General features: G+C 50.3%; 1 protein-coding gene across 6 annotated transcripts; it reads right to left on the reverse strand.

Annotated features, from left to right (window-relative positions):
• Positions 1-1,076: 1,076 nt before the first annotated feature.
• LOC113919951 (ILK associated serine/threonine phosphatase) lies at positions 1,077-23,454 on the reverse strand. Of its 6 annotated transcripts, none has more exons than XM_027589977.1 (13): positions 23,298-23,378; positions 16,000-16,088; positions 15,494-15,550; positions 13,948-14,032; positions 12,727-12,846; positions 10,494-10,620; positions 8,234-8,340; positions 7,771-7,864; positions 7,404-7,491; positions 5,743-5,864; positions 2,669-2,788; positions 1,555-1,636; positions 1,077-1,369 (listed from the first exon to the last, which is right to left on the reverse strand). In XM_027589977.1, exons 5-13 carry the CDS (start codon positions 12,827-12,829, stop codon positions 1,226-1,228), a joined length of 987 nt encoding a protein of 328 aa, XP_027445778.1. In that variant the 5' UTR covers positions 12,830-12,846; positions 13,948-14,032; positions 15,494-15,550; positions 16,000-16,088; positions 23,298-23,378; the 3' UTR covers positions 1,077-1,225. The 6 variants fall into 6 exon arrangements, with proteins under 6 accessions (XP_027445778.1, XP_027445776.1, XP_027445775.1 ...); XM_027589975.2 differs by lacking the exons at positions 13,948-14,032; positions 23,298-23,378 and adding exons at positions 15,879-15,925; positions 22,543-22,746 and having other exon boundaries at positions 16,023-16,088; XM_027589974.1 differs by lacking the exon at positions 13,948-14,032 and having other exon boundaries at positions 16,023-16,088; positions 23,298-23,454.
• Positions 23,455-25,404: the final 1,950 nt, after the last annotated feature.

The following is a 25,404-nucleotide window of genomic DNA, read 5'->3' on the forward strand; positions in this document are numbered from 1 at the left end:
GGACGGTGGTGTTCAGGGAGTTAGGGGCGCCTGGTTTGCGGTGCGGAGATGTGGACTCAATTAACTGTCCTATTTCCAGCTCTGGGGTGCCAGGGTCCTTCCTTCAGGGGTGCCCGCCGTACGCTGTCAGGGATGGAACCTGTGCTCCACACTGGGGAAGGGTGTGCTCAAAACGCTCCCGAGGTACTTGCAGCAGGGACTCCGCTCTGCTAACGGAGCTGAAGGGGCGATAAGGCGTGTGCTGGGCGGGGGCCTGAGCGCATTAGCAAACAGCCTCTTCCCAGGCAAGGCTTTAGAGCCTTTCATCATCCTGAGGCAAACTCTACACAAGGCCTAGGGGCCGCTTTACTGAAATACAGTTACAGGGACCGTGTGACCTGTTTTACACAAGGCCTCGAGAAGTACTTCATTCTTGTATACAGGCTAGTTACGCCCTTGTTAATGGCTTTATCACAAGGGTCCCCCTTCCAAGTGTTCCCGCAAACACACACAACACACATTCCCGAAACTGGAAGCTGGAGTTCCGGGGCCGTTCCAAACGGCAGCCTGACTGCTCAAAGCAGGAGCCTGCCCGCTTCCCACCCACGGCATCCAGATGTCAGTCCCGGGAATGCCAGGGCCCCAGTCCTTGGGCCCCACCCAGCATCTACTATCAGTGGGGTTGAATCTGAAAGCAGCCGAACTCCATGCCGTTCTGGGAGGGCCGGCCCGAGACCCGCGACTCCAGAGAGCACTAGCTTCGTATCCGGCCCTGTTCCCCAGCGAAACCTCACATCCTGCTCCGCAACGTTCATGTAGCCTCCCTCGGCTCTGAGAGCCTGTCTGGGCAGGTTCCTACCTCAGTCTCCTGCCCGTACAATGCCACTTCCCCAACCAGGGTCATTTCAAGGGCGAGAGCACAGGAAAGGTGCCAGGAACTACAAAACCGTGCACACTGAGCAGCTCGTGGGTCACTATCAAGGGCCAATCCAAGATGCCAACGATGGCTTAATAAGGAAGACCCAGAGCATACCCAGAAACACACACAACCCCTGAAGGGTCAAGAATTGCTCAAATCTAATAAAATAAAACACTAAGAAAAAAAAAGAAACCTTTATTTACAACCATGGGAGTCCCACAGGAGTACACGAAACACACAGACTGTGCACACACACACGATGAACCTGTGAAGTCAATACCATGCCGCGCCCCCGGCCCCGCCGCACCCTCGCTGCCCCGCCGGCCCTCACGGGGACCCTATCCGCACCACCATCACGGTGACGTTGTCCGCCGAGCCCCGCTGCACTGCCTTGTTGGCCAGCCTGTTGCAGGCGGCTTCGTAGCGGGCGTCTACGGTGGGCTTCCCTTCCCGGCTCTGGATCTTCTCATCCTAGCGGGCAGGAGAGGGTCCCCTGTCACCCTCCGAGACGCCATCTCCACAAGGCGGCGCTGTTCCCAGCCACCGTCAGAGCAAAGCAGTGAGTCCCTGCGGGGGAGCTCACCGTGGCAAACTGCCCCAGGTCCGCACCCCAAGCGCAGCTCCCACAGCTGGTCCTCACTGGTGAGCTCTCTTACCTCCAGGCAGGACAGGATGAAGTTCACCGCTTCTTCCGGCGTGAAGACCTTGAAGAGGCCGTCACAGGCCAGCAGAATGAACCTACAGCACGGACGAGAAATATAAACGGGCCGTGGCAGCAAACTTTATAAAACAGCATGACGATGGAGATAAGATAAATACTTGTCCAGCTACTCAAAAGGCTAAGACAGGAGCTTCCCCACAGTGCTGAGGCACAATGCTCGTTTGCTCATTCTCACACCCAGGTCTTGGTTTTCCTCCTCTGAGGGGGCACTCATCCAAAGGACTCACTGATCACACGGTGTGCCTGGAACCCAGCCGGCACAAGGCCGGGCAGGCTCCCTCCCGCCCCCTCCAGTTTGGTGACAGACCCTGAGCGACCTGTCCCACAAACCCACAACTACGACCCAGAGCAGGGGCGCTAGCACAGCGCACACAACAGGGGGCCCGGGGTTCAGAGAACCACAGGGGCTGGCGGAAGTGTCCCAGGCCCCCAAGGCTGGTAAGAGCACAGCGGCCGCGTAGGCCAGAGGCAGGAGTGGAGACTGGGCAGAGGCCGAGCAGGCAGGGCCACGAGGAGGCTCCCTCGCACAGCACAGGGAGCAGGCCCAGCAGGGGCTCCTCACCGAGGGCGGCCCCTGGCTGTGGCGGGGCGGGGCGCCAGCCCCGGTTCTCCAGCAAGCACGAGCTAAAATTCAAGCTCCTCAGCGCGGGACTCAGGGCCCTTCCCGGCCCAACCCCAGAGCGCCCTGCTGTCACTCCTCCATCCCTCTCCAGGACGGGCATCTGCCTGGCCTTCTGTTCTTCTGTCCCACTCTAAGGGCTTTGTGGGTCTTCCCTCTGCTGGAGAGCCCTTCTCCTTCCTCCGACAGGGATGTGGCCCAAGTCCCCCAGAGCACCCCATGCTCCCGACACATGATGCCGGAATCACCCACTCACATGTACGCTCGCCTACCAGACTAGGGCGCCCCCCCCCCCCACGTCTGTCCGTCCTGCCCCGCCAGGCCCGGGCAGTGCCCCTGACAGGGCCTCCCCCACCCACGCCAGGTTCAGGATCCAAACTACAAGTCGGGAAGAGAACGAGACCCTGTGCCTTTGCTGTGGCGTTGTTACCTGTCATTGGGGGTCAGCTGGCAGCGTCTGATGTCCGGCACCGAAGTGACCCCACAGCGCTTGTACTGCCCATCCCCGATGGAGCGTGACACCTCCAGCACACCCAAGACACGACCGTCCCTAAAATGAGGGAAACAAAAAGACTCCATCTGACAGACCACGGGTTCACGGTACTTCCAGGCACGTCTTCCACGCAGAGCAAGGGATGGAGCCTGTGGGAGCTGCATTATTAACCAGCACTGCTGTCTCTCAGCCTCCGTACAGAGAGGTCTGCGCACTTCGTGCTGAATCGTCACTGCTCTAGATAAGGAACATCCCTGCTGTCCTCGGCGCCTCAGCCCAGCGGCACCCTGACGGAGCAGCCCACAGCCTAACCCGCTGCTGACCTGCCCACAGCCAGGCTTGACTTGACGGGACGGGACTGGGTTGGGGCCTGGCTTTGCCTCTGTTTTTTGTCCTAAAGCTCCTTCAGGTGACTTGAGCACACAGCCAGGGTAAGAACGGCTGGCCTAGAAGATTTGTATTTACACTGAATCAGACCTGGAAAACCCCTGGAAACAACTAGTCCCAGATCCTGAAGCAGGTTTTCTTTACACGGGCTATGGATATGATTCACTTTCAACTGGATTAACTGTAGTATTCTGCACATTCAACTTCTACCCATTCTATTTTTAAATGAGGCATCCAGAATGGGGAGGCGACCTCTAAACAGGATGCATGTCATCAGAGTTCTCTGAGCAGGGGAAAGAGCCCTGGCTCGGTGCCCCCATGAACAGTTCTGGCGGGCCTACATGCTACGCGAGCTGGGGCAGCTGCAAGCTTGCAGGCCCTCAGACCCTCACGTGTGAAACCAGAGAAGCCACACAGCAAGGGACCTGAGTGCTCGGCAAAACCCAACACTGTTCGTGGAGGTCTGTGGCGGTTTCCCAACACACGAGAGCTCTGTAGAGGTGAGGCAGATGGACATGCGTGGCAGGAAACACCTCCCTGGCCTGGGCTGCCGAGTTGGGGTCAGGATCCAGCCTGGCCACCGGCACTTCACTGCGGCCACAAAGTCACCCTCCCAGTGGGCACAGACCTGCTGGAATCTACGGACAGCCGAGCAGTCTTCTCGAGTACAATTATGAAAGGAACAGTGAGAGGGGCCAGGGGACTCAGGAGCAGAGCCAAAGCCCAAAGGGCGGGGCATCTCTCAGGAAGCAGCGCCAAGCACAAGCACCCTGAGAACCTAACGAAGGGCTCCTTCAGTGACCAAGTGACGAGGTACTGGGCGTGGCCCCCCCCCCAACCTGAGTCACGAAGCTGGCTTGTTTCAACAAGACTGAGTGTCAGGTCCCAAAGACCCGTTCGAGCCGCACCCCGGTAGAGAGAGCACGAACAACTCCCGAGCCGCACCACAGAAGCTGCTGCCTGCATTCTTGTTTCCCAGGCAGAGTCCCACCCAGAGCCAGCACTGTGCTCCCCGCCCTGCTGGAGGGACAGGAGAGAGCGGGAGCCCACGGAACCGTGGACCCAGGAGAAGCCAGCCATCTGTATTTCAGAGCACGACAGGACAAGCTGACCGCACTCTGACTGAGTCCTTCAGGCCCGGCTTCCAGAGGAGAGGAAATGCACACAAGCCACTTCAATGACCCACGAAAAATGCAGGCAAATGGGCCACCAGTGACCCTGCTCGACCGCCGGCCTCCCCTCCCGGCCAGTCCGAGTGCAGCCCGAGCAGTGACCGTGCCACACGGGAAGTGGGAGGCCGAGGTAAGCCGGACGCTGGGTTCAAAGACACCACAAGTAGGTGGGGTAACAGGGATTTAGACAAGGCGGGAGAGAACCCAACCCCGGAGTCCGTCCTTCCTGCGTGGTTGTGTCTGAGACCAACCTTCACACAGGCTGGCCTCACATACGCACACAAAACAAATACAGCAAAATGTTAACTACTGAATCTAGGTGGTTGATGTTGCAATGTTTTACTATTTTAAATTTTTTTCCGAAAAACTTTCAAACGAATGCTTTAATGATACAAGTGGAAGGGTGTGGAGGAAAACATCCAGCAGGCCAGCCCAGGCCTCCGGCGAGGGACGGACCAGAGTGCGGCCCTGCTGCTCGGAGCCCCTGGCCCTCCCTGCCCTGAGGGGCCCATCCTGAGCCACACTGTCCAGTCACGTCTCTAAGGCACCCAAACCCTGCTCTTAATTTTGTGCAGACCAGGAAACAGAAAGTAACTGCCAGCCATAGGACTGTCAATGTCAAAATCTCTCCACGGAGTTCAGACAAAAGCAGAATTTTAAAGTTCTAAGAAACTTCTGAACAAACTCAGAGTTCTGACTGCTCCCCAGAGAGCCCCCAGCACCACCGGCCAGAACCCAGCTAGCCACAGTGAATGACCGGGAAAAAGCTGCACTCTCAAGGACAAGCAACTACCATCTTACATGGATGCCTTACTGCTCCCTCATCCCAGCGGAACATAATAACCTAACGGCCAAGCTGTAAAATGAACCAGAAGACACTCTGGCCAAACTCCTAGCACATCCTTGAAGTAGAATTCTCCTGCGGTACAGAAAAGACGTTAGCCCCCACCAGCTACCTCAGGGACTCGGCAGATCTAAACCAGGGCAGGCATGCGGTCGTCAGAGACATCCGGAGAGGTGAACCGGGGCTGCAGACAGAGCCAGCCAGGCAGGGCCCTCCGTGCCAAGAAGCCCAGAGATGCTCAGCACGCGCTACAAAGACCTACTGTCTTCACCACTTCAGGTTTTCTCTCTGGAGAATTTGCCTAAAACTGTAGCTTATTCAGAGTAGTATTTAAGCAAGTTCCTAGGCACAGAGAAAATGTTGCAGATGGAGAACTTGAATCTGAGGCAGGCTCCCTCTTCTGCAAATGCAAGGAGCCATGTTTCCGGTACCTCTTTTGCTCCCACTTGGACATAATGTGAAATCCTACAACATCCATTCACCTGCTTCTCCAGGTTAGACCTCGGACAGTCTCATCTCACTGCAGACTGCATCACAGGGAAGGTTCTACCCGGCCACTCCCACAGGGGACAGCCCACCTCCCCGGAGCGCCCGCCAGTCCCCGTCACCTGACGTTTCCTCCAGCCTTCTGTATTCTCATTCGCTCTTCGTACTGTGTGGGATTATGCTCCTTGCTGAGGCTTAAGGCTGCATGTTTTTGACTCTCCTCATTAAAACGACACAGGATTGCCTGGGAACATGGAGATTACAACAGTCAGGAAACTCAAAGTCACCAGCTGAAGACAAAGCTTAACCATGGACTTTCAGATCCACCTCCTGCTGACAAACATGAGTTTAGAGACTCAAGCAGCAGAGGAGCATCCTGGCAGCCAGGGAGAGAAGCCCTGCCGTGTGTCTCCAGTCTGGAGCTCGCACCTCTGGCTGAGCACCGTACACTGCCCCCTGCCCCCGTGGGCTGCTGTTTTCTCGCCTGTGACACAGAAGGGAGGCCCCTGCCGAGGGTCAAAACCCCTCCAAGTGGCACTATCCCATGAGTCTACAGGAGGCAGACATGGGAGCAGAGGGCGCTGACCACATGGGCCTCTGTGCGCCCCACCGCCATGTCTGCTGCATGGGAACTTCTGGGAAAGCTTCAGACTTCCAGAGGAGGAAGCCGAGGCCTGGAGAATGGGTATCGTGCCTACAGTCATGGAGCAGAGCCAGGAGCAGAGCCAGGAGCAGAGCCAGCAGAACAACGTGGATCTGACTCCAAAGGCTTTGTTTTTTTTGGCTGATTTTTACGTTTTTTTTTTTTTTTTTTTTTTTTAAGATTTTATTTATTTGAGAGGGAGAGAATGAGAGATAGCATGAGAGAGAAGAGGGTCAGAGAGAGAAGCAGACTCCCTGCTGAGCAGGGAGCCCGATGCGGGACTCGATCCCAGGACTCCAGGATCATGACCTGAGCCGGAGGCAGTCGCTTAACCAAGTGAGCCACCCAGGCGCCCCAACTGATTTTTACATGTTATTTGTTACGTTATTTAGCCTAAACACATGTGCACCTGGGACCATCTACTAGAAAATCACCAGAATCTAAGACCCACTCTCGCAGGGACTGCCTGTGATGTTCACTGCTGCACCCCCAGGGCTGGGCATTTATTTGGAAGTCACTCTGTGATGGGGGTGGAAGCAGGTCAGCAGACGCCGCCTGAGCATGGGAAGGGTCACTTCGGCACCGTGACTGCTGACAGAGTACAAGACTCACTGCAAGAGGTGATGGAAATGACCGTCAGGTTCTCAAGGGGGGCGGGGGGGGACCTGACTGTGGGGTGCCGCCCTCCAGCTTGAAGTCACTCCCCACAACTGGGGCTGGGATACGGGTGTCACCATGGGACATGTCACGGTGGGAAACTGGGTTTTCTTCCCTTGGCCATGTGGCCTGGGCTCTGGACAAATGGCACATCACCTAGCACTTCTCCAACTACTTTTGACTTTTTCTGAAATCACAATGATTTTGGGAGGCAAGGGTTACTGAGGTCAGAGAAATGCAGCTGGGAAATACTTAAGCGCCTTGCACACCGATGACCCACAGCACCATCGAGACAGGCGTGCACACACACTGCACAGGGCGTAAGTGTGCCAGAACACAAACTGCCTCGAGCGTGGCTGCCGGTCCCCCACCCGGATTGTAGACTCTGCAGAGGCCCCGGCAGCAGCCCCACAAGACAGACTTCACCCCCGCCGGCACATCCAACCTGCTGCACACTCGCGGGCCACCCAACTAGCCACACACCCGACTATCTCCGAGGTTGGCGATATAGAGAATGTTGTCCACAGCCAGAACACACGTCGCGGTGGAGCCATCCTTCCAGGCAGGCTTCCTGCAGGGAGACACGTCAGAAGTCCAGTCACCACCAACATGCCAGCAACTTCGAGATGCACTCCAGAGCTGACTGGTCAGTCAACGTGGAAAGTTTCTCAACAACTTTCTTTTTTACTGTTTCAGATTCAGTTACAGTTATGAGAGCTTACTCAGTGCTAGGTACTTTTCAGACAGTGAGCACTAACACTCAGCTAAAAGAAGACCTAAAATGTGTTTAAGGAAAACCACACACAAACACATACCCACCATTCACACATCTTTATGTGGTCAAACTTACTGGCTTGAAGCCTGTTTAAGAAACTCTTCATCAGTATGCTTGAAAGTGTCCAAAAGGCATCTCTTCACGGTTTTCTCTACACTGATTACATCTCCTATTACAGAAAGAACAAACAACAAACTCTTAAGAAGAGGAAATTCGCCTCTTGCTGCCATTTTGTTTTTGTACTGTGACCAAGAACATCTCTACTTCCTCGCCTGCAAGGCAGGCTCATTTGAGTTTGGTCTACAGTCTCCCAAATACACACTCCTACACAAACATTCCACACAAGGTGCCGTCACGCAGACAGGAAGCCCTAGGCCGGCACCCTACTCGGCCACCACCTGCTCAGCCCAGAGCCCATTCTCCTCGGCCCCACCTTCAGAGAGCCACTAAGGATTCTTTCTAACGTGGCTTATCTTCCTGATTTACACACACCACAAACACCAAGATGGACACAAACCAATTTAGTTCTCAGTCCCACCTTTAGGAAATTTCCTGATTAAGTTCTGATGCAAATTCTGTGCAGCAAACTTTGAGGCTCGAATTCCTCCGTGACCATCAAAAACAGCGAAATATGAAACCCGGGTACTGGAAGAATAAACTGATGGTTAATGAGATTTTCACAAAGATTGCGCCTCTCCACTAAGGCCTCTAAATCTTTTTTTTTTAATTTTATTTACGAGAGAGAGTGCATGTGCGTACATGGGTGGGGGAGGGGGAGAGGCAGAGGCAGAAGCAGGCCCCCGCTAAGCAGGGAGCCCGACATGGGGCTCGATCCCAGAACCTCAATATCATGACCTGAGCCAAAGGTGTCTAGACAATTAACTGACTGAGCCACGCAGGCGTCCCCAGGCCTCTAAATCTTATCTCAAACAGTGAGCATTCACAAGACAGAGGATGTCCCCTGGTAAGACACCACATTGTCACAAATGAGAAAAAAAGACACAGCATTAACTGAGACAAATGTTGAAGTAACTTTGATGGTATTTTCATTTTTATTTTTTTTTAAAGTTCGCTGATTTAAGTAATCTCTACACCACCCATCATGGGGCTCAAACTCACGACCCTGAAATCAAGAGTTGCACACTCTACCGACTGAGCCAGCCAGGCGCCCCAAATTTTTAACTTTTAATTTAAAAATGCCATGAAAATAGGGGTGCCTGGCTGGCTCAGTCAGAAGAGTGTGCAACTCTTTGATCTCAGGGTTGTGGGTTTGAGCCCCCCAATGGGTATAGAGATTACTTAAAAATAATGAAAAAAAGTTGAAGACCCACATTTTTTTCAAAAATCAAGATTAACTGATCTTTCACTGAAGACTAGAACTTTCTTCTATTTAAGTCGGATTTAGTTTTATAAGCTAACACACTGGTAAAACGGTTACTGGTCCAAGACGATGAAAAACACCTGAGAGAGCAGAGGGCGATCCCAGAGCTGCTGCCCAGACCGATCCGACAGCGGGTTCTCCAGGCGCGTCTCGCCACACTCCTATCCCTATTCCCCTTCCAAATTTTGCCAGAAAATGTGATACAGAACAAATGTCATTAATGATTCGAACTGTTTTGAGAAGGAAGAATGAAAATGCCTATGAGAAATGTTATTTTCTGTGCAGAGCTGCTTTTTCAAACATGTTTTGAGTTCCTTTTCAACGGAGACATCCTGAGCCACGACAACGGAACTTCATCTGGTTCCTAACCCTGAACCGTTCTCATATGCGTGGGACCGGCTCAGTACGGTTTAGTGATCCCGGCGAGGCCCACGGCCCCGGGGCTCTCCGGAAGTCCCTCTCCTGGCTTCAGAAGGAACCCCAAAGCACACCCAGGTGAGCAAGGGCAGCCTGACAACAGTGAGCACGCGCATCTGTACAGTCACCTCCGCAGAGGACCAGGTTCCCGGCAGCCACCTTTCTTCAACTGGACAAAAGCCTCTAGCACCAACGGCTCCAGCACACTGCATGTTAATGGCCAACTGGTGTCCATTACTGAATGTAACCTATACATTATGTGATTATGGAAACCTGGTAATATGCAGACTATGTAATTATGCAGTAGACACATTATCGTATGTGTAAACGTAATGCATGTTCACTTACCTTAGTAGGACATACCTTGATGTCCTACCTTCTGGTGGTTTTCCTCCATGCCTAAAGCTTATCCAAAGGCTTCATTTTAGTTTGTGCAGTTGCAGGAAAATTTTCCATTTTTCTTCTCCTTGATGCCATTTCTGCTTTTTCTTCTCTTTTTAGGCCCTATTACACTAGCTCTCCTTGATTCCCACATGCGGCTGTAATTAGCAGCTTCCCACTCTACCTACTGGCTCACAGAATAAGATTATTCTCTGCTGGAAGCTCTTCAGATATTGACGAAGAATACCACACCCAAAGACCCACAATGTGGAGACTCCTTTCCTGTTTAACAGGTTTCTCAGCTTCAGCAGGAAGGACATTTGGGGCTGGACAATTCTCTGCTGCAGGGCTGTCCTGTGCTCTGTAGGATGTTTAGCAGCATCCCAAGCACCCCCAACCACCAGATGCCAGCTGCACACCCCTCCACGTGACACCAAAAAATGTCAGGGAGGGGCAGTAGTGTGCAAAATCAACCCCAGCTAAGAACCACAGACCCCGAACCAAGCAGTCCCATCGATAAGCCATTCTTTCTAGTAAATACAAACTGAACACGGTCCAACCACCCAGTCAGAACGGAGACTTCTGTGCCAACCAGGCTTGTCGAAGCATGAACACTCACATGAGGGATGACGGGGGCCTACACTCCTCCGTGATGTCATTCAGGATGACGTGGGCATCCTGCATCTCCTCCCGCTCGCCCTTCCGCTCGGCCACATAGCCTTTCAAACCGAAGATCACTGAGGAGGCTAAGGAAAAGAGAACAAAAAGCCAATACAAAACTGTGCTCTTCCCTCCAGAAGCCCTAGTCCCAGAGCAAATGAGAGGGAACTCTGGCTGTTTTGCTCAGTAATGTCCTCATTGTGCACATAAAGAAGCTGTACCCTCAAGCCATCTATCTCCCCAGCTTCAGAGCTGGAACTAAACTCAGACCACTGCTGGACGAAGATAGTGTCTCAAAGGCTGAACAGCAAAGAGGAGGCAACAGACGGCAGTATGTTCATAACTGACAGCGCCGGCTAAGGCGTTAGGTCGAGTACCAGAGCAAGGACCGTGCGGTCATCCCGAACCGACGGTATGTTAGTAACCGACAGCTCCGGCTAAGGCGGTTAGGTCAAGTACCAGAGCAAGGGACGTGCGGTCATCCCGAACCGACGGTATGTTCGTAACTGACAGCTCCGGCTAAGGCGTTAGGTCGAGTACCAGAGCAAGGCACGTGCGGTCATCCCGAACCGACGGTATGTTCGTAACCGACAGCTCCGGCTAAGGCGGTTAGGTCAAGTACCAGAGCAAGGGACGTGCGGTCATCCCGAACCGACGGTATGTTCGTAACTGACAGCTCCGGCTAAGGCGTTAGGTCGAGTATCAGAGCAAGGAACGTGCAGTCATCCCGAACCGACGGTATGTTCGTAACCGACAGCTCCGGCTAAGGCGTTAGGTCGAGTACCAGAGCAAGGAACGTGCGGTCATCCCGAACCGACGGTATGTTCGTAACCGACAGCTCCGGCTAAGGCGTTAGGTCGAGTACCAGAGCAAGGGACGTGCGGTCATCCCGAACCGGCGGTATGTTAGTAACCGACAGCTCCGGCTAAGGCGTTAGGTCGAGTACCAGAGCAAGGGACGTGCGGTCATCCTGAACCGACGGTATGTTCGTAACCGACAGCGCCGGCTAAGGCGTTAGGTCGAGTACCAGAGCAAGGGACGTGCGGTCATCCCGAACCGATGGTATGTTCGTAACCAACAGCTCCGGCTAAGGCGTTAGGTCGAGTACCAGAGCAAGGGACGTGCGGTCATCCTGAACCGGCGGTATGTTAGTAACCAACAGCTCCGGCTAAGGCGTTAAGTTGAGTACCAGAGCAAGGAACGTGCGGTCATCCCGAACCGGGCAAGGAATTACGTACAAATCTAGTCTTGTCGGTAACTAATGAGGGCAGAAAAATTCCGAGTTTCAGGGAATGCTAGTAAGTAGAGTTTACCCCAAATGCCCTGTTGGACATCTGAAAATATTGATTTCCATGCCTGAGGCTGGTAAAGAACTTGAACAAATGGTAAGACAGTTGCTTCAACTCTACCTGAGAAAGAGAAGGATCGAAGAGCTCACCGGAGGCACAGCAGTCTATTTATATTTAATGGCTAGGCTAAGTTCGTTTTCGGGACACCGTAGGGCCATGTAAATACTAAAATGAACGCTTTACAGAGCCGTTGCTGGCAGGCATCGTACTCTTGAGCTAAGGGCAGCAACAAGCTAAGCTGAAGACCCCGTCCTTACAGCGAGCTAGTAACCCTCTCGCACACCTGCAGCTTTTGCTTCGCATCTCTGGGGCATGGGACGAAGTGGTCTGGTACAGTGTGTGAACACCCACACCTACCTCTCTCTAACGGGTACCTCTCATTTCTTCTCTACTCTGACAAGTTACATAGCTGATGACAAATTCCAACTGCTTTTTCCAGCCTCAGGCTCTCTCTTGGGATGCTGCCTACTATGCTAGTCACAGAATTCAAGGTGCTCATCAACAGGCTGTGAACAGTGACAGGGAGTCAGAGAGAAAGTGGGTGCTCAATAAGCTAACGGTTCACTAGAGAAGGTAAAGTCAAAACCACCTGGTGTTTTCACCCTTGAGGAACAAATGTAGGTTTCGTATCTGACCAAAGGTAGGATCACACATGAATGGGGAAAGTAAAGAGAGGAGGCAAAAGTAAATTTGGAAACCTGTTTGCAAAAAGGGAACCCTACCGGCTTCTTAAATATAGACACAAAAAGGAAGCACCATAAATCAGAAAGCGGAGCTCGATTTTGCTCTGGGTTGTTTTAAAATATGAAGTCTAATACATTTGTTTTCAAACTGTCTGAAAACCTTTACAAACTTTCTTTTCCACAAGCTCTTCACTGCCATTCTTCTCTTCTTCGGGGGCTTTTCTTTTTGCTCCTTTCTCTTCGTTCTTTACCATCTGGGACATCGAAGTGTCAAGAGGACCTGGACACAAGGAAAAGCCAGAGAGAGACAGAGCTATAGACCAGCAGGAAAGTCCCCAGCAGACCAGGCCCCACCCCCAACCCGAGACACAACACACGTGGCGCATGAGTAGGGGCAGAGGGGCAGGTGCAGTGGTCACGACTACCACCTCAAGGGGTGGGGCAGCGCGCCCGGGGAACCAACGGGGGGGGACCCCATCGCAAACACACGATGTCTCAGAGCCACAAGCTCTTATTTGTAAACAGGAAAGTTTCCAAAATCTGCCAAGTGACACATCCTAAACAAGTCAAAAAAGTAGTAAGTGCCAAAAGGGGGTTAACATGAGGTAAATGTCAGGCTTTAGGAACTGCTGGTGTTGTGAAAGGCAAAACAGGACTGCTGAAGCCATTCACACTTGCAGAGGGATGAATCCATACTCGAAGCCGACGCTAAGAGCCCCTGCAGTGCGAGCCCATCTTGGGCGGAGAAAAGTCTCGTTTCAAGTCCCAGTTCTGCCACTCACGGAGGTGTGCCCTTGAGGCAAGCTACTTAAGTTTCTTCATCTGTGACACAGGGAGAATTCTGTCATCTCGGAAGGTGACTTTAAAACCGATGGGGACGAGGTATGTAAAGCATTTATCATGGTGCCTGGGTCATCACGTATCCCATGAATGGCAGCCACTGTCCTAATAAAGGGCTCTATTCTCTGTGTTTCAGTATGAAGGCAGGCAACCGTTACTCAACTAGTGTTTGCCAGACATTTCTGAGCACTGAGGAGAAAGGGAAGAAAATGTCCTTGCCCTCAAGAAGAGTCCATTACTTGCACAAGGACAGACGTCTGCAACAGTAGAACCTAACACACAAGTCCCGCCCCACATAATCAGGCACATTAACGGAAAATTTCACAGATGTTTCCAATACACTTTCCCCAGAGGTCTCTCCGGTAGCCTGTCACTTACTGTCAGTTCCAGCTTTCCCAGTGTGTATGTAAAACAATCTTCCTCTCTTTTAACTTGGCAAAACAGAGACATTTTTATAGCTTTGTTGTTGACTCCTGATTGAATCACACTGTAGCCAGAGAATGTGGTCTGTACATGAAATCAATTCTTTGTTGGGACTTACTTTATGGCCTAGAATGTAGTCGATTTTTGTAAATGGTGACTATGTCTTCTCAAGAAATCCAATATATTGGATGCAAGGTTAGATTCTATATCCGAAAAAATCAAGCTTGTTAATAATGGTGCTGAAATCTTCTAAGTTGTTACTAGTTGACTGTCTTTTGCCCTATGAAGAACTAAGACATAGCTATGGTCAATTTTCTTTCTTTTATTAAATCTGTTAAGAGCCCTGTTTACACACATTAACTTTCATTGTAAGAACGCTGTCTTGGGGCGCCTGGGTGGCTCAGTCGGTTAAGCGTCTGCCTTTGGCTCAGGTCACGATCCCAGCGTCCCGCGATCGAGCCCTGCCTGTGTCAGGCTCCCTGCTCAGCTCGGAGTCTGCTTCTCTCTCTGCCCCTGCCCCTGCATGCTCCCTCTCTCCCAAATAAACAGAATCTTAAGAAAAAAGAATACTGTCTTTATTGGGGCAGTTTTAGCCTTAACTGTGTGAGAATGCTATACTGTTTTAGTATGGGTAAACAGGCCTGAAAACCTGAGAATTCTTGTCTAAGATGATTATAATAACTTTTTCTAAATACAGGAACTGTACTAATTTAATCCATACATTCTAGACTAATCCTGATGATTTTTATGTAATGAATTAATAACACAAAAAAATCTACTTAAAAAGCAGCAAATGTTTCACTTGATGACATAAGGTTCTTACACCAGACGATAACTGCATATGAAAACGGCCTGCATCCCCCACTGTCCCCTCCCTCTGTCCTGTGCCCCCTGCCCTGCCCCCACTTAGGGGAATTCCATGTGAGAAGCTCTCAGTCATAAGGAGCAACAGATTCATCACGGTGACAACCGAAAGGAATCTGCTTTGTTCTTCCCTCTACCTAACTGCAACGTAAAGAGGAAAACACGTTTACAGGAACAGGTGCAACCAATGTTAACAGGTTTGACAAAAATGAAATCAAATTAATAAAGAGATTCTTGAGAACGTGTAAGGATTGACTGAAAATAATCAACCAAGGTCTTGAATTTCAAGAAAATTCCTGCACATGGTCTGTACCAGTCACTAAACCAGTGTCATTCAGATTTCATTTTCTTAAGATCAAAGTCTTTTTAATGTAAGTGCCATAAAAGAGAAAACTATCAGGTTCAGGGATATTAAAAATGTTTTAACTATTTCATATATTCAGATACTTCTGCTGAATATATTTGAGTTTGTCAGGAAAAGAGAGGCAGAGGCATACTCTGAGATTTTTTGTTGTTGTTAATAACAAAGTTCAAAGTAAATGACTGAACTCTTAATTCTTAAAGTTATTTCCAAGAGGTTGAATTCCAAGTAAAAAATAATCACCAAAAAGTGACGTAGTATATGATCTTTTTGCTTCTACCTCATGGTGCCTATGTATTTTTTATTTTAATAAATCTTATGCTATACTTAATGTCATCCTAAACCCTGTTAAAATCTATTAATAAATACATTTTACATAAGAATAAATTCTGTATGTATTATTCCCATCAACACACTGAATTTTTTCCCTACCACTTACCTGAATCGCCACTGCTGGCTGGTGGGAGATCATCAAAAAGCAAAGGTCCCCCTGACCCTGAAACACAGCAGAACACTTAGTGAGCCCACAAAACCTGGGTGAGGCTTAAGTTTCAGAATCCATCCCACCAGGACACCAATGCAGGTCATTGAAATAAACTCAAAACCTCTCGTGTCAATCCAGTGGCAACTCATACTTCGGTAAATAATGTCTTGAACCTATTTTATTTTAAGGTCCTCTCAATTCAAAGGAAACAAATATCTGCCTGAAAGAGTTAAATCTTATTTCAGCTAATAAAATAAACACTCAAATGAACCAGAGAAAACTGCTCAACATTTTTATGCAGTTCCTCAGGGCTAGCGACTAGTGGATTTTTCTGCCTTACCTGATGCCATGGATTCAAAACTTAAGACAGTCCAACACCTAAAACATCTGTGTGTTGAAAATGGGGGAAAGGGAGAAAGATTCAGACAACTACAACCCCAGGATGACACGTTGACACACACCTGGGAGAGCCTGAAGACTGTACCTGAGTCAGTACTGCTGGCCGGAGGGAGGTCATCAAAAAGCAGAGGTCCCTTCTGAGCTTCTTTGCCTAGAACACAGAGAGCCTGCTTAAAGAACATTCGGTCATCAGGCAGGACAGGTGGTCAAAGGGGGAGGCCTTTGGAGATGTTTGCTATTCAAATTTTCTCCTCCTAGCTGTACCAAATTCTACAAAGTATTTTCTCAGTAGCTATCTAACACAGACATTTGCTTCCAACAGTTACAGTCAACATAAATGCAATGAAAGATGACCCAATGGGCGTCTGAAGGGCCACTGGATATTCTGAGGAAAACCAGTATTTTTCTCAGTAATTTCATTCCTGCAAGCAGCAAACACTGAAAAACCTTTTTTTAAAAAATGAATCCTGGGAAGAAAAATACTAGTTCTAGAGCAACAAAATAATTATTTGGTCCCTCAAGATAAAACGTCAAAGACAGAGGGATCTCTGTCTGACCAAAGATCTACGGTCTTAAAAAGTCTGGTTTCAATAGCATTCTGAACGAACCACCACCAGAATCTCAAACAATGAGCACAGAGGTGAGAGCCTGATGGAAGCAAATCTGCGTGAACTTGGCATCCCCAGCACAGTGCCCACTTAATTACTACCTATGGAGAAAATGAGGAATTTCAGATACTCCAACATAAACTCAGGAGAAAGCCAGGGAAATTTTTTAAATCTTAAAAACCTGAAGATTTACACACCAAGAGGACTGGTCTTAAATGTTTTTTATTCAATTGTCCCTTTCCACATAAATTTAACCACCGTTTCTCATTCTCCAGCTTTCCCCCAAATTTCTATTTAAGCTATTAAATATAGGGATTGGTACACAGGAAATGGGGGAAACACAGGGCTGAAGATGTAGGCGTGCCCATTCCCATCCTATGAAGTTTGTCCTACCTCTTGTTCCTCAAAGTTCAAGTACAGAAATGTACTCATTTAAAAACCAATTCAACTGTATGCTCCAAAAGGCTCATCTATATCGACCCTTTGCCTCTATGTAGAAATGAGCTGGGTATCAATTCTATTCTTTTTTTTTTTTTTTTTTAAGATTTATTCATTTGAGAGAGAAAGCGCAGGAGCGTGAGAGCAGCGCTGAGCACAGAGCCCCAGGGGATAACCCCACGACCCTGAGACCATGACCTTAGGCGAAAATCAAAGTCGGATGCTTAACCAACTGAGGCCACCCAGGCGTCCCCAATTCTACTCTCTTAGAAACAAAAAAAAAACCACTGAGTGGCTCAGTCGGTTAAGTTGGGAAAGCTCAGGTCTCGATCTCAGGGTCGTGAGTTTAAGCCCCGTGTTGGGCTCCATGCTGGGTGTGGAGCCTACTTAAAAAATAAGCAAAGAAACAAATAATAAAAACAAAAATTTAGTTTAAAATTTAGAAACTCCAAGGAAAGAAACTTCTTCAGGAGTTTTTAGGTCAAAAGTACCTTAAATTACCTTATAAATTCCTGATTTAACAAAAAGCAACTCTTCTGCTTTACACCCTAATTCAAAATGGGAAATGTCTACTCCATTATCGTTATCCCTCAGGAGTCCAAACAGACTAAGTAACTGCAAATACTTTCATTTTCCTCACAAGTGACATATGCGCTCTACGGAGGTATTCAAACTGCAGCATCATGAGGACATTAAATGGCATTTAGAACAACCACTTACTCACTCTGTAATCCTCCTACAAGAGTCCCTAATATTCTAGCAGGGCACTTCCAAGAGGAAACTGGATCTAACCCGAACCAAACTGGGTCTAACCATCAAATGTCCATTCTCCTCACAGACTGAAAACTGTATGGGACAATGTAGAGCAAGCACACTATGTTCAGTGGGGCCAGAGAGCCGGGCTTCTTGGGGAGAGAGAACATTACAGGGAGGAGGCCAACCTGAAGAGCAACCAACCCTTGGGTCAGGTCAGATTTTAATTTCCAAATTAAACTACCCATCTAAATCAGGTCTTTCCCCTGCCAATGTCCAATGGGGGAAGTCCTCCTTCCCAGGTAATACATTTTCAGCTCTTACAAGCATTCGTCACCCTAGAGCTTCCAGCTTAGCACCAGCCTGGCCTCTGTCCTTTGGCTACAGGTCTGAAAGTGCCCTGATCTGAGCACCATCCCCAGACAGTGGCCCATCTCCTCGTGCCACATCAAATGAGGCTCCCCACTTCTCCTTTCTCACTCTGGAATTCTGAGTGCTACTTCAATTAAACACAACGAGATCGTCTCATTTTCGGTGGTCACAACTGAAACGGCTCTTAAGAATAATTAACACTGCCTCCCTGCCAGGCACTATTCCAGTGCGCTTCGTGTTTCCAATGCACTAAATCCTTACAACAGTTTTATGAGGTGAGTGCTATTATTGCTGTTCCTTACTGACGAGGAGACTGAGGCAATCAGGTGGAACTACGGGAGAGCCGGTGAGGAGCGGGCAGTCAAACCCAGGCATCCTTGCTTCCGTCTGTGCCCTTGCGAGGTGCCACACTGCCTCCGAACACCATCTCATTTAACCTCTGACAATCCTACGAAGACAATCCCAAGGTTCTTGATCTCTGGAATACTTTTTGCATCATTGAAAGGATCGCTTATAATAGCTTGCATTTGGATTCTTAAAAAAATAAAATCTGTGGGGTGCCTGGAGGGCTCCGTCAGTAGAGCACGTGACTCGATCTCGGGGTTGTGAGTTCTTGCCTCACACTGTGTGTGGGAGATTACTTAAAAATAAAATCTGTAGGTGATACATGCTATAATGGAAACGTCTGATTAGCCAGAACCTTATATTCCATTTGGATAAAGAGTACTCCAAAGTATTGGGGTCAGCAATAATTAGACAAAGTATGACTTTGGGGAAGTAGGGTAACAGCTGAGTGTTATGTTCCAATTCTTTTAGGCTGATGCACTTGTGTACATGCATTTATTTTTAAGAGGCAGAAGCATACTGTACACAACATTCTCCATATACCCTTGTTCATGTAAGCCCTCCAGGCATGTTCCAGGCCAGCACATCTGGGTCTAACTACTCTTCCCAACACTAATGTTCTGTTCTGTGTGGGAGGCACTGCCACACACTTGTCCAGTCCCCTTACTGATGGGCATGCAGGCTGATTCCAGTTTCTCACATGACAATAATGCCACAGTAAACAACCTTAGACACATATCCCTGCTTAATCTGCTAGACCGCTAGGTCAAAGCATATGAGTAGTTTGAATTTGACAGATGTCCAAATCTGTTTCCAAAAAGTGGTGGTAATTGTCTACCCCCAACACACTTTATGAGAATGTCCATTTCCTCTCCATCTTCACCACCATGATGCCAATTTTTAATCTGCTCGGTGAAAACATGATGCATCAGTGATCTGCTATTCCTTTCCTCAGTGACTGAGGAAGCTAAGCACTGGGTTTGGCTGACTGGTCATTTGCATTTCTTTCTTCCATGAACTGTCAGGATACAGCCTTTGACAATTTCAAATGGGCTACCTTTTTCTTACTGATGTGTTTGAACCATTCATTTACTAGGATCATTGGGTAATGTGTACGAAATTTTATTTTAAGGACTTAATTTATTTTCAAGGGCGCCTGGATGGCTCAGTCGGTTTAAGCGTCTGCCTTCAGCTCAGGTCATGATCACAAGGGTCCTAGATCGAGCCCCGCATCGGGCTCCCTACAGTGGGGAGTCTGCTTCTCCCTCTCCCTCTGCCCCTCCCACCTGCTCGTTCTCTAATAAAATCTTAAAAAAAAAAAAAAAAAAGGGTTCACATCCCTCAGAGTTATTAAAAAATTAGAGATGATTCAAAAAAAATTTTATTTATTTGAGAGAAAGAGAAGGATAAATAGACTCCCCGCTGAGCAGGAAGCTCAATGTGGGTCTCCATCTCTGGACCTTGGGATCACGACCTGAGCTGAAGGCAGACACTTAACCTACAGCCACTCAGGCGCCCCTACGAAATTGTTTTCTGTTTGTCTTTTGCTTTTGTGGTATTTTGCCCTGCAGAAATTTTTATTTTTACATAGTTAAATCCATTTTAATTTCTTAAGAGTTTTTCTTGCTTGCCCCTGAAGTTTTACAATTAGTGTTTTGTTCTAGTATCTGAACCTTTATTTTATACAGATCTCCAGGGTTTTTTGGAAAAAAATATTTCGAAGATGGCCTACCATGCAATATTTACATAGTTCTGACAGCTGACCATCAGTTTTAAAGTATAGTGGCGTAGCAACCTAGTAACTGAAAGAACCACCCTATAAAACTGAAACCAACTTATTGTCAGAGCAACTTTAAACCAGGACACCTTTAACTTGTTTGGATTATCAAGTATAAGCTGTTGATCTTAAGACATGCAGGTAGCACTTTCAGGAGTATGAGAGAGCAGTTTCATTCCCGTCTGATATGGGCATACTTCCTCGTTAGGGTCAACTCTCTACATACAAAAACTTGAGTCACTCAGCAATCAATCTGTAAGTGCTGGCATGAAACTACTCATTTAACACAAAATCTGAAAACATTTAATGCGTTCCTTCTACATTTTTCTTCAGACCATAAAATTAAGAGGCTTGCAGGCAGGAACATTAGATGGAATATTTTAAAAACAAAAACCAAAGAACAAAATACACTCAATGTGATCTGAGCAGTGTGAAAGTTCCTCCCTTGGACACTCACAAAATCCAGTTAAGAGTGCATTTTTTTTTCCTTTAAATAGCAGTTAAAGTTAACAGCTCACAGACTAACATCTAAGCACTAGCATCTACTAAGCATTGACCATGTGCTACACCTGCACTAAGCACCAGGCATGTAGTACTCTCTAACACATGTGCTAACAGTAGGAGGCAGCAATCCTACTTTACAGATGTGGGAACAGTCACAGAAGAAGGCAGTTAGTGGATCTGAAACCATTTTCTTAACATGTCCAAAACCACTCTTCTCTGCGACTGTGAAAATGACTAGGTCTCTACTGCTCCCTGCCTGGCACCTGCACATCATGTGTGAGGCTCACGATGGTGCAGTTTTGCTCATCTTCCCATCCACTTTTTGAAACCAACCTATTTTCCTTTCATTACTCCATTTTTAATTTTATCAACCAATAGCACTGGTTTTCTGAAACAAAGTACAGCATTTAAATTAGTTTTTCAAAAATCACAGTTTTTCACAAGATCATGAAATCAGATTGTTTTTGTTTTTTTAAGATTTTATTTATTTGACAGAGAGCAAGCACAAGTAGGGAGCAACAGAGGGAGAGGAGGAGGCAGGCTCCCCGTACATGCGGGGCTCGGTCCTGGCTGAAGGCAGATGTGGCACTGACTGAGCCACCCAGGCGCCTCAGTTCTGTTCTTGTTCAAATGATTGTTTTAACCTGTTAAATCTCATTTTGTCAGTATTAACTGCCTGCTCAGATAACTTTGGATCCAACTCTGTCACTCACTTTAGTACTTATCCCGCTCAGCTTCCTGCCGTCTACAGATTCAGAAAGCATGCCTTCTTTGTTTGTTTTGTTTTTTTTAAATACACTCAGCCATGCAGGCCCTGTGACAGCAGCAGTGCCCTTCCCACAAGCAGGGAGCAGTTCACTAATCCACTTTCCAGGGAACAGGGGTTTAAACACTGCAGCCCCTCTGCTCCCCTGGCATCCCAGACAGGGTTGGAGATGCCCTCCCCACTCACTGTATTCGGTGGCAAGCTGCCAAGTACCAACTTGTAAGAGTTAGGAGTTGTCAGATTTTGTATCTTATAAAGGGTGCCTTCTCCTGAGCAGACAAATTAATTCTGGTAAAAAGTAATGGAGATTTTTTTTTTCTTTAAATGATAGGCTTACAGGCACATCTGCAAATCCAAACTCTGCCCCAAACATACTGAAAGAGAAGATATACTCCATCGACAGGGTTAAAAAAAAAGACTGCATACACAAAGCCAGAGTTTTCACCTACAAGTAGAACAATTTACCCACAACTACAACATTTAGCAAGTGAATGGCTCAGAGACAGTTATTTAGATGTTTCTGTACCATCAGAACGGTAAGTGGGCAAGAGTAAGTGCCGTTACTAGGTATAATGGCTCCATAAAGCCTGGCCAGGCCGTTCACACCTGAGAAGCAGAATCCAAGCCCCGTTGCAGGGCAGGACCACCCCTTCCTCAGGGCCCAAGTTCACCACTCCTCCACACTGGTATGCTCAGACAAACCAGAGGACTGAACGTCCCCCCACACCGTTCCCTTGCCTAGAATCTCTGCAAATCACGTCAGAGGCCCACTTCCAGCACCGCCTCCTTCCGCAGTCTTCCTGGAGGGACTACAAACATCACTCCTCCAGGCCCTCCGCGTCTCCCACAGTCAGTAACTTTGCCAGTTTGAATCACAATCACTTGCATTCAGATATAAGCTCTTTTTGCAAAAGCAAAGACTGGATCTTGTCCCCTTCCTATTCCCTCCAACAGTGGCTTCCAAAACCCCGGTCTTCTGACTCCTGCTGAGGTGGCCGGTGAAAATCCCCTGGGGTTTAACAACACACATTCAGGACCCTACCTGGGAGGCTTTCCGCTCCAGTGGACGGAGGGAGCCTGGAAATCTGAACTTGTTCTTAAAGTTTTTCAGGTCGTCTGCCACCGAGACAGGCTCAGAAATGCGACCCTGCGGTGGAGCGTCCGCCGAACGTCCAGCGTGTGGAAGTGCTAGGAAGTCCCGCACAGTTACACCCGCAGCGAGCCCTGCGCACTGGACACACCGCGCTAACAAAGGCCTGGGTCCCAGGCTGCTCGTGCGTGGGAGCTCACGCACCCGCCCGGGGCGCAGCAGACGAGCGCACCTGCGCTAGTGCTGCTGCCTTTGCGGGGCCGCGGACGCAAGAGAAAACTCCTGCAAAAAGTCAAATCGTCAGAGCGCGGGAGGACGAGCGCTCCCCTCCGGGCCTCAGACACACCAAGGATGACGCCGGCGCTGGCTGCGGCGTCCGGGTAAACACAAAGCCACCTGCAGCCCGAACTTGCAGCCCGACCGCCGTCACGCCCGCGGGGACCGGTGGTGGGGAGCCGGCCGAGAGGCCGCGGGCCGCGGGCACGGGCCCGGGCCGCCCTCCGCCGCCGCACGTGCGGGCCGCACACAAAGGAAGCGGCGGGCCGGCGGCCCGCTCCCGAGCCCGCCCCCAACCCCGTGCGCAGCAGACATGGCGGAGGCCCGCCGCCGGCCCCGCTCCGCCCCGCCGCCCGCCTCAGGCGCCGCGGGCCTCCAGGCCGCCGCCGCCCGCCCTCCCTTCGCCGGCCGGCCGGGAGGCCACCGCTTACCGACAGCCGGGCGCGGCGAGCGCTCGGGCTCCGGCAGGTCCCCGAACAGGTCCATGGCCAAGGAGGGGCGGCGGCGGCGGCGGCGGCGGTCGCGCAGCCTGCGGGCGGCGGCAGCGACGGCGGCAGCAGCAGCGGCGGCGGCAGCGGCGGCAGCGGGGCGGTGGCGGCCCGGGCGCCGTCAATCACCCGAAGGCGGGCCCGAAACAGCACCAATCCGCGCGCGGCGTGGCCCGGCCGCCCCAGAGTCCTGCGCGCGGGCGGGCGGGGCGGCGCGCATGCGCGCAGGTTGCCTGCGCTGTGGGTGGGCGGGGGAGACGCCGCGGTCGCCACGTTCCCCGCAGGCGGCAGGGCCGGCCCTTCCTGCTCTCGCTTGGACGGGCAGCCGGTTCCTAGAAGGCCGGTGTGGACCGAAATGTTGGCGCCTAGTGGCAGCGTAGCGGGCCCTGAGGTCCGGGAAGGCGTGCGGTCCCTTCGTCCTCACACCGCCTCGGCAGAGGCCCGCATTCCTGGACCGCTTGTAGAGACGGAGAAGGCGAGGCGACCCCGGGCGCTAGCACCGAAGCCCCGGGAAACGCAGGGTGCGGGGTGCTTGCGTCGACCTGTCCGCGCCAGTGCAGGCTGGCGGCGGGCGGGAAAGAGGGCGCTTCCGCGAGGTGCCCCGGAGAAGCAGCGGGTGAGCCCCCCGGCCTGGGACCGCCGGCCGTGCGCACAGCGGGGCCTCGGCGTCCTGCTGCTGAAAGGACACAGTTTGAGCCAACGTGGACATCAGCCTCCGACAGACGAAGAAAACGAGACCACTCTCATCACGTCTGAACACACACAAACTGCGCGCGTAGTCCAAGCCTCGGAAATGCGCGAACCTCCCTCTGTCCCGCCCAGTACGAGTGAGCTTTCTCTGGGCCTCCGGCCTTTTAGATGAGATTAAGGCATCCGTCCGGGAGTTACCTCCTCTTCTGACACCCAATCCACAGCAAAGTTAGTTCGGCAAAACTACCTACCACAAACCCCAGCCCCCGAAGCACTTTCCAGCATCCCCCTAGGTAGGTGTCCCAGGGCAGTGGTCTCCATCACTGCTGGCGTGAGTAAGAAACCCAACTTGTTTCCACCGCAGGTGTGTTTCTGGTGAGATCTGGCTTTGGGACTCCCTCCATGCCTCTCTGTGCCACAGGTCACGCTCCACTGTTTGAAACCTCACTGCTCTCTCCTTACCCTCCAGAGAGCACCTGCCTCCTCCTCACAGCAGAAATACTCTAACAATACTCACAGTCCCCCATTCCCTTGCCTCTCGTGCACAGGGCAGCTGACCGGAACCCAGCTTGACCTCACCACTTCTCCAGGACAGCACCTGCTAAGGCCTCCAGTGACTTCCCACTCTGTTGCTAAATGGAACTGAGCTTTCCAGTCATCTTCCATGAATCCCAGCAGTATTGACAATGGTGGCCTCTTTCTCTTTGGCTTGTGAGACACATCACTCTCCTGGTTTTATTCCTGTTCTCTGGCTGCTCCGTCTCTCTTCCTCCACAGGCCCAACGCCTTCTGCCCAGCTACTCCTGGATGGAATTCTTTAAGACTAGATCCTGCGTCCTCTCCTCATTCTGTACCCCCTCCCTGGACAAATCCATCCACACTTGGCTTGAATTACTGTTCATCAGAACATGGTTTATTAATTTATATTTCCTACCAGCTCCAGATCATGAGTTCAAACAAGTACCCACATGATACCTCTTGGATGTCTCAAAAGTGCCTCAAATTCAACGTGTCCCAACTGGAACCCTTCTTTCCTGCCCACCCCTACCCCCTTCAGTCTGTTCTTCCTGGGTTGACACAGCCCTGTGCTCCTACCCCAGAACTCCTCTATGGAAGAGAGCCTCTGAGTGGCCCCCATGATCTCCATCTTCTAGGATTCAACCCTTGTGTGGTCCCCTTCCCTTGAGTGTGACCAGGGCCCATGACTTGCTCTGGCCAACAGAATCCAACAAAGGTGTCAGGATGTATATGATTATGTGGATGTGAATCTTTCACACAGGTCTGTGACACCCGTCCTGCTTGGGGACCCTCCCTCCCTTGCTGGCATTGAAGAAGCAAGCCACCATGTTGTGGAGAGGAC

This window comes from Zalophus californianus, chromosome 3 (genome assembly GCF_009762305.2).
Source record: "Zalophus californianus isolate mZalCal1 chromosome 3, mZalCal1.pri.v2, whole genome shotgun sequence".
Lineage (NCBI taxonomy): Eukaryota > Metazoa > Chordata > Mammalia > Carnivora > Otariidae > Zalophus > Zalophus californianus.